The 12,061-nt window shown below is 41.8% G+C and overlaps 1 protein-coding gene across 1 annotated transcript in view; it reads right to left on the reverse strand.

The window, feature by feature from the left end:
- Nucleotides 1-882: 882 nt before the first annotated feature.
- Nucleotides 883-12,061, reverse strand: part of LOC106586437 (eIF5-mimic protein 2-A) — a 22,600-nt gene continuing 11,421 nt past the window's right edge. Inside the window, exons 5-12 of the mRNA XM_014173712.3 lie at nucleotides 11,132-11,197; nucleotides 10,577-10,712; nucleotides 10,046-10,155; nucleotides 9,464-9,634; nucleotides 9,008-9,154; nucleotides 8,637-8,775; nucleotides 1,794-1,916; nucleotides 883-1,573 (exon numbers count right to left, since the gene is read on the reverse strand). Coding sequence (XP_014029187.1) covers nucleotides 1,542-1,573; nucleotides 1,794-1,916; nucleotides 8,637-8,775; nucleotides 9,008-9,154; nucleotides 9,464-9,634; nucleotides 10,046-10,155; nucleotides 10,577-10,712; nucleotides 11,132-11,197 — 924 coding nt within the window. The 3' untranslated portion in view covers nucleotides 883-1,541. The remainder of the gene's footprint in view (nucleotides 1,574-1,793; nucleotides 1,917-8,636; nucleotides 8,776-9,007; nucleotides 9,155-9,463; nucleotides 9,635-10,045; nucleotides 10,156-10,576; nucleotides 10,713-11,131; nucleotides 11,198-12,061) is intronic.

Below are 12,061 nucleotides of genomic sequence, written 5' to 3' on the forward strand. Positions count from 1 at the left end.
CGCTTTCAAGCTATAGCCAATTTAATAGGTTTCTTTTGTCCAATAGGTTTCACTGGAGCAGCACAACTTTAAACATCCTCATACTGCCATCTATTGGTGAGTAAAAATGTATTGCACTAACCTTTTTAACTATGAACTCAAAAGCAGTCGAACGAATCTGTTTCCTGCCATCTTTACTTTATTGATGCAGCCTTTTTGTGATGAGGTATATGCATGCATGGGGCTTCAAACATATATAATACATAATGTTCTGTAGGCTAAAAAACACGTTGATGGCCAGTTCCAGGTCCACAGGGAGAGGTTCCCTGCTTGTTTAATGCACCAGAGTATACTATTTGTTTAATTAATTAAATCAATCAAAACTGTAAGTCACCTTACTCAGTGACCTGAAATAAAGTGTCTTGCTAATTGAGATATCTGACAACCCCCCAGTCTAACTGCCCTGCACTGAATTACCTGTTATTCCCTACCTCAGTGATATTCAGGTGTTTTGCACCTTGAATTACAGCCTCACCCCTGCTCTTCCTCATGCATGACAGAGCGATAATTACCATTTAAAGTGAGGAGAGAAGTTGACCTCCAAGTTGGATTGTCGTTTTGTACCTTCCACACCGGGAGTAATGGCCTACACACCTTGAATAATGTTACTCTTGTCAGGTATTTTAGATTATGTGAAGGTTAGGTTAACTCTACATGTGTACACTATGTATATATGTAACAAGCCATATATATATATTTTTTTAATCCCTCATATTTTGCAGGTACATCGACAAGATTTCTATTCCCCACCTTTCCATAACTGCTGCAGAGGATCATTTAAGAAGCCTAATGAGAAAACACTTCAGAATGACAAGCTCAGAGAGTAATTACACAAACACTGAAAACTAGTACTGAACTTTATTTTAAAAAGTCAAATTGATATCAGGGTAAAGAAATTACAACAATAACCAAAATTAAATCTAGAATCTGGCACAGTGTTACAGAAGATGTCAGAGAGCGATTACAGTTTACACCACCGGCAACTTTTCAGTAGACTGGTAGCTAGAACTTCATATAGTGTGGACAAGAGAGTTCTAGCCTGGCCATTCATTTTAAAATATGTCACACTGGCTAAATAAAAATACAAAAGGAGTTAAATAGTGAGCATTTATGTATCAACCACTGGCAAATAAGAGTCCAACTGCAGTAAAAGATCGCTATGAATCATGCCAGTGGAATGAATAGTACATTTTAAAGGGAACTAAAACACAGATACATACCAACAGAAGGGGCTGGGTGAGTTAAGGGGGGCGGTTTTAAAATGTGGCAACATGTCTTTCCCTTCAAATGAGGAATTATTAAGTGTGTCAAGGGAAAATCTATTCATGATTCTTACTATCCAGAAGTGTAAACTTTATAAGTTAAAAAAAATGAACATGATGTAAAAGCCCTTAAATTACATCTAGACATTATGGTTGTTGAGGAGGTAGAATAGAAAAAAAAAAGACGTCATTACGTTATTCTAAAAAAGAAAACGAGCCTTGGATTTGGCTTGAGGTCCTTTAGTCAGCCTCTTCCTCCTCGGACTCAGATTCTGAAAAAACAGATAAGATTCAAGTCAACTGCATGCACAGACAAATGTGCTATGGTGAATACAGACAAAACTACATGCTCAGTCACAGACAATGGGACTATCGCCTATTTTGAAGGCGAGGTGATTATTGTACCTACTATAGTTGAACTGATATTCAGTCGCTCTGGATAGGTGTCTGCTAAATTACTCAACTATAATGTAAAACGTAAGCCATGCTCACCTTCCTCCGCGTTCTTGAGCCACTCCACAAACTTTTTCATCTGTTCCAGGAAAACACTTCTTCCTTTGGCAACGTGGGCCTCGGTGTACCACTTCAGAATGGCCTCCTCACTCAAAACATCCGCTGGGAAAAATAAATCAACATGATCATTACAAACCAGCAGTCATCACGGGATAAAGATGCCATTATGGCCACTTGACAAAGACAATTATGCCCAACTAAAAAGTGCTGATGTGAATCTGCTAGGCAACCTTGCTTTCAAAACACTAACGCAAAAATTTGCTTCGATTGGCCGAAATGTTAGAAGTTGTATTTTTCCATAGACACCCTGTGTTTTATTCAAATACTCTACAGTGAGGGAAAAAAATATTTGATCCCCTGCTGATTTTGTACGTTTGCCCACTGACAAAGAAATGATCAGTCTATAATTTTAATGGTAGGTTTATTTGAACAGTGAGAGACAGAATAATAACCAAAAAATCCAGAAAAGCGCATGTCAAAAATTGATTTGCATTTTAATGAGCCAAATAAGTATTTGACCCCTCTGCAAAACATGACTTAGTACTTGGTGGCAAAACCCTTGTTGACAATCACAGAGGTCAGACGTTTCTTGTAGTTGGCCACCAGGTTTGCACACATCTCAGGAGGGATTTTGTCCCACTCCTCTTTGCAGATCTTCTCCAAGTCGTTAAGGTTTCGAGGCTAACGTTTGGCAACTCGAACCTTCAGCTGCCTCCACAGATTTTCTATGGGATTAAGGTCTGGAGACTGGCTTGGCCACTCCAGGACCTTCTTGAGCCACTCCTTTGTTGCCTTGGCCGTGTGTTTTGAGTCATTGTCATGCTGGAATACCCCTCCACGACCCATTTTCAATGCCCTGGCTGAGGGAAGGAGGTTCTCGCCCAAGATTTGACGGTACATGGCCCCATCCATCGTCCCTTTGATGCGGTGAAGTTGTCCTGTCCCCTTAGTAGAAAAACACCCCCAAAGCATGATGTTTCCACCTCCATGTTTGACGGTGGGGATGATGTTCTTGGGGTCATAGGCAGCATTCCTCCTCCTCCAAACATGGCGAGTTGAGTTGAAGCCAAAGAGCTCCATTTGGTCTCATCTGACCACAACACTTTCACCCAGTTGTCCTCTGAATCATTCAGATGTTAATTGGCAAACTTTAGATGGGCATGTATTATGTGCTTTCTTGAGCAGGGGGGCCTTGCGGGCGCTGCAGGATTTCAGTCCTTTACGGCATTGTTTTCTTGGTGACTATGGTCCCAGCTGCCTTGAGATCATTGACAAGATCCTCCCGTGTAGTTCTGGGCTGATTCCTCACTGTTCTCATGATCATTGCAACTCCACGAGGTGAGATCTTGCATGGAGCCCCAGGCCGAGGGAAACTGACAGTTCTTTTGTGTTTCTTCCATTTGCGAATAATCGCACCAACTGTTGTCACCTTCTCACCAAGCTGCTTGGCGATGGTCCTGTAGCCCATTCCAGCCTTGTGTAGGTCTACAATCTTGTCCCTGACATCCTTGGAGAGCTCTTTGGTCTTGGCCATGGTGGAGAATTTGGAATCTGATTGATTGATTGCTTCTGTGGACAGGTGTCTTTTATACAGGTAACAAGCTGAGATTAGGAGCACTCCCTTTAAGAGTGTGCTCCTAATCCCAGCTCGTTACCTGTATAAAAAAGACACCTGGGAGCCAGTTATCTTTCTGATTGAGAGGGTGTCAAATACTTATTTCCCTCATTAAAATGCAAATCAATTTATAACATTTTTGACATGCGGTTTTCTGGATTTTTGTTGTTGTTATTCTGTCTCTCATAGTTCAAATAAATAATTAAATCCGACTGCAATTGTTTTGATTGTGCTGGGCCGGGCTCAGACTTGCTGCGCAGTGTAAAAAAGAAAATGACAGCGAGTGAGTGACTGTGGCTAGCATCCGTTGGTTCGCTCTCCTCTCTGCTGCAGTGACCACCACAGAACATCAACAATGTTTATCACACTGTCCGTGTTGTTGAAGCTGCAACACCATTACAGCCATCTGACAAATGATCGGTTAACGAAATCCCCCATTTGTTTAGGAAAAACATTCCCTATTCCCTCAACCCTTGCTCTCTTTAACCTGTCTGGGATAGGGGGCAGTATTTTCACGGCCAAATAAAAACGTACCCGATTTAAACTGGTTACTACTCTTGCCCAGAAATGAGAATATGCATATTGTTAGTAGATTTGGATAGAAAACACTCTAAAGTTTCTAAAACTGTTTGAATGGTGTCTGAGTATAACAGAACTCATATGGCAGACAAAAACCTGAGAAAATGACAAGCAGGAAGTGGCCTGTGACAATTTGTAGTCCTTCTGTTGCATCTCTATCGAAATTACAGTATGTGTGCTGTTACGTGACACTTTCTAAGGCTTCCATTGGCTCTCTAAAGCCTTCAGAAACCGGATTGACGCGTCTCCTGTCTCTGGGCAGATAACATCAGCAGAGTTTGTCAGTGGACTGCCTGGTGACAGAGAGACTGGAGATGCACATTCACGAGACCACAATTTTGTTTCTTTCCCTCTTTGAATGAATACAACGTTGTCCGGTTGGAATATTATTGTTATTTTACGAGAAAAATAGCATAAAAATTGATTTTAAACAGCGTTTGACATGCTTCTAAGTACGGTAAAGGAACATTGAATTTTTTTATCACGAAATGCGCTCGCGCGTTACCCTTTGGATAGTGACCTGAACGCACGAACAAAACGGAGGTATTTGGATATAACTATGGATTATTTGAAACCAAAACAACATTTGTTGTTGAAGTAGAAGTCCTGGGAGTGCATTCTGACAAAGAACAGCAAAGGTAATCCAATTTTTCTAATAGTAATTCTGAGTTTAGTGAGCCCCGAAGTTGGCGGGTGTCTGAATAGCTAGCCTGTGATGGCTGAGCTATGTACTCAGAATATTGCAAAATGTGCTTTCGCTGAAAAGCTATTTTAAAATCTGACACCGCGATTGCATAAAGGAGTTCTGTATCTATAATTCTTAAAATAATTGTTCTGTATTTTGTCAACGTTTATGAGTAATTTAGTAAATTCACCGGAAGTTTTCGGTGGGTATGCTAGTTCTGAACATCACATGCTAATGTAAAAAGCTGTTTTTTTTTAAATATAAATATGAACTTGATTTAACAAAACATGCATGTATTGTATAACATAATGTCCTAGGAGTGTCATCTGATGAAGATCAAAGGTTAGTGCTGCATTTAGCTGTGGTTTGGGTTTTTGTAACATATATGCTTGCTTTGAAAATGGCTGTGATTATTTTTGGCTGGGTACTCTCCTGACAATCAAATGTTTTGCTTTCGCTGTAAAGCCTTTTTGAAATCGGACAATGTGGTTGGATTAACGATCTGATCTTCCAAATGGTGTAAAATAGTCATATGTTTGAGAAATTGAAGTTATAGCATTTGAGGTATTTGTATTTCGCGCCACGCGATTCCACTAGCTGTTGAAAAGAGTGGGACGCTAATGTCCCACCTAGCCCAGGGAGGTTAAGTGACAAATATGCGTCACATGCACGTGACCAATAGGGCCTGATGTATAGCATATCATAAAATCACAACAAATTAGTCATGAACTCAGAACACAGTAACAAGTGACATCAAAATGGATGCAGAGGAAATGACAAACTAGAAACGGGGGAATGTTTACTGGTTGCTCAGGAGGTAAAGGTGAAGTCAGACGTGGAATAAATTTGACTAGTTGTGGAAAATACTGGAGATCAAGCAAAAGTATGTAAGATGCAAGCATATTATGAGTGCCAAACAGGTATGGTTAGATTACAATATAACTCTGACCGCTTGGAACAATGTAAACACTAAATAAATAAGCGTACCAGAAAGTTGGTTGTAACATTGTTTGTAAAGCCTTCATTACAGTAAAGATTAAAAACAGTTGCATGCATTCGTGAACGCAATTGCCGAAATGGAATGGTTTATTTATTGTGTACGCTAATTATTCAAGGGTCACTTTATTTTATTTTAAAACAAATGCTTGATTGCATTTCAAATCATGAATGACTCGTATTCTTTGTGATGACAAACGAATGACTGATACAGTAGTCTATAGAAAGTATTGAAATACAGGCCTAAGTAAGATACAGTATCAAGACTAAACAGGATGTGCTCTAAGGCCTAAATCTCGATGGTGGTTATACAAGGCTGCTATACTAAGTCTACTAAATTATAATGATCATAATGATGCGATCAAGAAAAAGGAGGGTTGATAAAAATGATTTGACAATTTGGAACAGCGTAAATACTAAATAAATTGTAAGTAATATCAGGAAGGCTGTTCTAACAACAACAAAAAAGAGAATAAAGCCTTCATTACAACAAAGCAACGATTATAAAACAGCTGAATTTATGAAATTGTTTATCCGACATTTGGTTGCGTGAGGCTTGGTGCTCACATAATCAGTAGGCTATTAAACACTCAAACAGTCAACAGAAGCAGGATCTGTCTTATTTCTGTAGACATATACACACACTACATGACCAAAAGTATGTGGACACCTGCTCTCTGAACATCTCATTACAAAATTATGGGCATTAATATGGAGTTGGTCACCCTTTTGCTGCTGTAACACTCTTCTGGGAAGGCTTTCCACTAGATATTGCTGTGGGGACTTGCTTACATTTAGCCACAAGAGCATTACGGAGGTCAGGCGATTAGGCCTGGCTCGCAGTCGGTGTCCAAATCATCCCTTTGATGGAGTTGAGGTCAGGGCTCTGTGCAGGCCAGTCATGCTCTTCTACACCGATCTCAACAAACTTTCTGTATGGACCATGCTTTGTGCACAGGGGCATTGTCATGCTGAAACAAGAAAGTGCCTTCCCCAAACTGTTGCCACAAAGTTGGAAGCACAGAATTGTCTAATGGCCTTGTATGCTGTAGCGTTAAGCCGGACCATGAAAAAACAGCCCCAGACCATTATTCCTCCTCTACCAAACATTACAGTTGGCACTATGTATTCGGGCAGGTAATGCTCTACTCGCATCCACCAAACCCAGATTCGTCCATCGGACTGCTAACTGGTGACGCCTGATTCATCACTACAGATAATGCGTTTCCACTGCTCCAGAGTACAATGGCGGCGAGCTTTACACCACTCCAGCCGATGCTTGGTATTGCACATGGTCAACTTAGGCTTGTGTACGGCCGCTTGGCCATGGAAACCCATTTCATGAAGCTCCCGACAGAGAATTATTGTGCTGACGTTGCTTCCAGAGGTAGTTTGGAACTCGGTAATGAGTATTGCAACCGAGGACAGACGATTGTTTACGCACTACACGCTTCAGTGGTCACGTTCTGTGAGCTTGTGTGGCCTACCACTTTGTGACAGCCGTTGTTGCTCCTAGACGTTTCCACTTCACAATAACAGCACTTACAGTTGACAGGGGCAGCTCTAGCAGGGCAGAAATTTGACTAAATGATTTGTTGGAAAGGTGGCATCCTATGACGGTGCAACGTTGAAAGTCACTGAGCTCTTCAGTAAGGCCATTCTACTGCCAATGTTTGTCCATGGCGATTGCATGGCTGTGTGCTCAAGTCTATACACCTCTCAGCAACGGGTGTGGCTGAAATAGCTGAATCCACTAATTTGAAGGGGTGTCCACATACTTTTGTATATATAGTTTATATTGATGTTATAAAGCCAGGCACATTTAACAGTTATGTCTATAATCTATAGCCTAGTCCAGTTGGGGTTTTCTCTCTCCTCACTTTTCTTAGTCAATTAAGGCAAGGGCTGTTTTATTGTCTCCTAACTCCGCTGCTGACTCTGCCACATTGTTCTCAACACCAATATGCTCGTTGACTTTGCTATTATACACATAGCAACATGGTCTAGAAAAAGTCGCCAATTCAACAGTGCACTTATGTTTCAGAACCGCAGACAGCGACTGCTATTAAACACGAGAGAAAGAGCATTTGTTATAAGATAATATTATTTGTATTAGTGTTGCACCATTATCCTTAACCATATATAATTTCAGTAGCACATGTCTTAAGAGTGATGGACTGAGCCATCCCCACGGCCTCAATGGATCAGTCCACTCAAACAGGCGCAAATCAAACAGATGTCTTGTACACCATGAAACATGATTTTTTTTTGCTACTGATCGACTTAAGAATTATCGGTCAACCAACAGCCTATCGACTAAACAATCGACTTAAATGGGGTCAGCCCTAGCGCATATAATGTCCCATATCTCATATTTGGAAGAATATAAAATCATTCTAAAACAGACCACTGACCCTCCAACATTTTCAGGTGGGCTCAGGTTGGCTGAACAAAGCAGAACAGAAAGTGAAGAAAATAGACCAGTATTTCCACCTCTTTGGCCATTGATTCTGCTCCACTTGGCAAAGCAGAATAGGAACGCCCATCTTTCATGGTAGTCAACGCAGATCTCGCTTTGATTAGCACAGCGGGAAGGTTTTGGCGGCTACGGTCAATGCGAGGTCAGAAGATGGAATCAAAGCTCACTGGACAGAAAGATCCAAGGTCCCTCCCTCGGACATTCCCATCCAATGAGCTTTGAGAGGGATTGAGGAGACAAGGACGGTGGACGCAGACAACGCTGTTCACTGTTCTCCTTCCCTTTGTAAGTAAGTAAACAAGCCTTGTCCGAGCCAGAACAACCCATAGGTGCAGGAGCCCATGTCCGGTTTCTGTAGTGTAAGGCAGCTTGATACACAAGTACACACCCTGGACAGGAACCTAGTCTGTCGCAGGGTCTTACCCCCAATCCATCTCCTTAATGCTGAGTGCCAAGCATCACTTTTACCTTTGTAGAGCAGAACCACAATCTTCTGGAAGGAGTTCATGAAATGGATGTTGTCATAACAGTACTCCTGCATCTTCACCAGCAGCAGGATCTCAGAGGCTCCCTGGGATGTGAACGCCTTCAGCAGTGGGCTGTATTGCTATGGAGAGACAGGGGGTGTTTCAATGAGTCACAAAAAACAAGCCACAAAATTACCCTCACTTCGGTCACATTTTGGAGCACCATGTGCCTATGGTGTCTGATACCATGGCTGATTGTGAGAATCCTGCGGAGAAGGTGAACTCAAGTTTCTCTCCACACAACTCATATTTGGTAAGATGGGGAAGTGATGGCTCTGAAATCAGTGCAAGCCAATCAGCCAAGTGGCTCACCTTCAAGTGTTTGATGGCTTGTTCTGTAACCAGCTCCTCTTTCTTGTTCCACTCCACATAGCTCATAACGCTGGTCCACACGATGCCGATCATGGTCTGCTCTGAAATGTTGTTCTTCTTCATCTCCTCCCTGGCTGAGGCAATGATCTGGAGGGAAAGAAGGGTATGAAAGTAAGTCCGTAAGTAAGAAGTGATTCTGGTTATTGGGCATTTCATGTCCATCCCATGCTAACAAAATGAGGATTCATAATCAAAAACTATCCTTCAACACAGAGGCTGCGATCTGATTCTCTACTCCAAGTGTGCACAAATTCACTTCCCATGCTAAAACCAATCCAATGCGTCTAAATCAATTAGGGACAATGAGAGCAAGTGCACCCTTGAAGGGTTAAGGGTAGGGAATGGAACTCAACCAGAGGAGTGCTTCTCCAGCAATCAGCCAGGCTTTGGACTCACGTCTTTGAAAGCATCCCCGCGCTCCATCTGTTCCTGGAGCTCCTTCTGAAGCTCCTTACGGGACCCGATGGCCTGCTGGTTCCTGGCAAAGTCTGACAGCTCCTTCAGTCCAGCATCTGTGAAGTACTTAGAGAAGTGCTCACAGCTCCGCTTGTTGGCAGGAAACAGCTCCTGCAAGACACAAGGTGAAGAAACAGGCTTAACCACACAGAATTAAGTAGAACACATGCAACTATATTGCATCTTTATGCTTAAGCCCTGTCCAACTAAGAAGGTTTCTCCTTGGCTCTCTCAATTCATCTTTCCTAAGTTCCTTGCATCCACTTACCGCCTCATTATGAAAACCCCTTGGAAAGAGGGGAGGTCAGAGGGTAGGGACCATCGACCTTCTCCGATACAATTGAGAAGGTGAGGAGATAGGATGCGAGGATGCGAGGAATCAAGGAAAGACAGAACCTTTGTATTCCGAGAGCTCTCTTTCCTTAACTTCCCTGCTACCCAATGACTGTTTTACACTGAGCCAAGGAAAGCTAGCATGGCTTCGGATTGGACATCACCCACATGATTGGTGGTCTCACTCACCAAAAGCCTGTTATCCATGCCGACCTTTCGGAGACTTCCGGCCACAGAGTTGATGTCCTTCTCATGGATCCAGGATTTGAAAAGTTTCACAGCAAAGGCTGCAGAGACACCTGTGTAAAAAATAAGACGGGGGAAACCATTTATTTTAAGCCTACCAGGTGAAAAGCCAGATTCCACAGGACACGATTGCAGAAGTTTTACAAATCTGCCCAGTAAAAACAGAAATTAAGCAATTTCACACACACGGATTGTTGTATGAGACAAAACCATAAATACGCCCTAAGTAAATTCACAACTTACAGTGAATGTTTGCAACTTTCATTTAATTTAAGTCCCTACAAGTCCTTTTCACAAGTAACTGGACATGAGCTTAATGTATATAGTCTGGTTTCTCCAGACACAGATTATGCCTAGTCCTAGATTTAAAATAATACTCAATGGAAAATCTCTATTGAAAGTGATTTTTAGTCCAGGACTAGGCTTAATCTTTGTCCAGAAAACCTGCCCTATTGAGCTGGCACTGCTGCACACCTTCCTTGACGAGGTTCTCGTTGTAGAGGCTGTTGAGGATAGAGGCTGAGATGTTGCCGTTGGCCAGCAGGATGCCAGTCAACATGGCCAGCTTGTTGCGCTCAGACTCAGTGAACCCCTTTAGGAACAGCAGCAACTGCACAGGAGATAAGAGGGAAACGCAAATACTGAAACTTAGAATAGAATACAATAGAATGCTAGCATAAGGATGGAATGGAATACAATAGAATTCTGGTATAAGAATGGAATACAATAGAATGCTGGTATAACTGTATAACACTATGGAACATAAGGCCTCGAGTTGAGAGAATTGCATATTCTGGAACAAAATGTCTAATGCCAGGCTCAATAATGAAATCCTTCCTGACGTCTATCAAGTATGTATCCCAAATGGCAACCTATTCCCTTTATATTGCACTATTTTTGACCAAAGCCCTATGGGTGTCATTTGGGAAGCAGCAATGAGTTGAATAACTCTATGGTGACAACAGAAAGATCCAACAGATAAAAAAAGCATGTGTCATTTTGAACAATGCTGCACAACAACATATTTACCTTCTTGATCTCCTCTTCGAACCCTTTCTCCAGGTACTTGTAGCGCCTGATAAGCTTGTTGAAAACCTAAGTAACGACAGGGAAAACAGAGTCAGGGCCGGTTTCCCAAAAGCATCTTAAGGCGAAGTTAATTGTTGGAACCTTTGTAGGAGGTTTTGCCCGAGTGGCGCAGCGGTCTAAGGTACTGCATCTCAGTGCTTGAGGCGTCACTACAGACACCCTGGTTCAATTACAGGCTGTATCACAACCGGACGTGATTGGGAGTCCCGTAGAGCGGCGCACAATTGGCCCAGCGTTGTCCGGGTTTGGCCGGTGTAGGCCGTCATTGTAAATAAGAATTTGTTCTTAACTGACTTACCTAGTTACATTTAAAAAATTGTTTAAGCTGAGCTGTTTCCCAAAACCATTGTCACTAAAGTCACACTTAACTACACCCGTAGAACAGCTGTGTTAGGTTAGATGTTTGTAGCCCTCCCGCGTCACTTTACACATGGTTTACCCGTCTGTGACCACCGATAACTTCACAACCAAATTCACTACAAATACAAAGTTGCCAATATCTTTGCAATTGTTACAAACAAGCGAAGGATAAAAAGATGCTTCAAATGAAAACTGAGATGACTGCATTAAAAGATAAATAGCCCACCTACAGTATAGGTTACATAGGCCTATATACTGTATTTCAATGATATTGAAAACAATAATCCTGTTCATTCAATTTAGTTATATTTTGCTATTTGGCTACCGTCTCATTTTCACCTGAATATATTTCATGTGTAGCCTACCATGTGTGCAATGATGTGCAAAATCTTTATTTTGTGCATTATTATAGGGTAAGCACTAGGATAAGCCACCTCAATATTTGCAGCCATAGGTGATAATCTCTCTTTAGGACCTGATCCAGTGTTAGTCTTGTGGAATAACTACAAT

Source organism: Salmo salar, chromosome 25, assembly GCF_965601325.2.
Source record: "Salmo salar chromosome 25, fSalSal1, whole genome shotgun sequence".
Classification (NCBI taxonomy): Eukaryota; Metazoa; Chordata; class Actinopteri; order Salmoniformes; family Salmonidae; genus Salmo; species Salmo salar.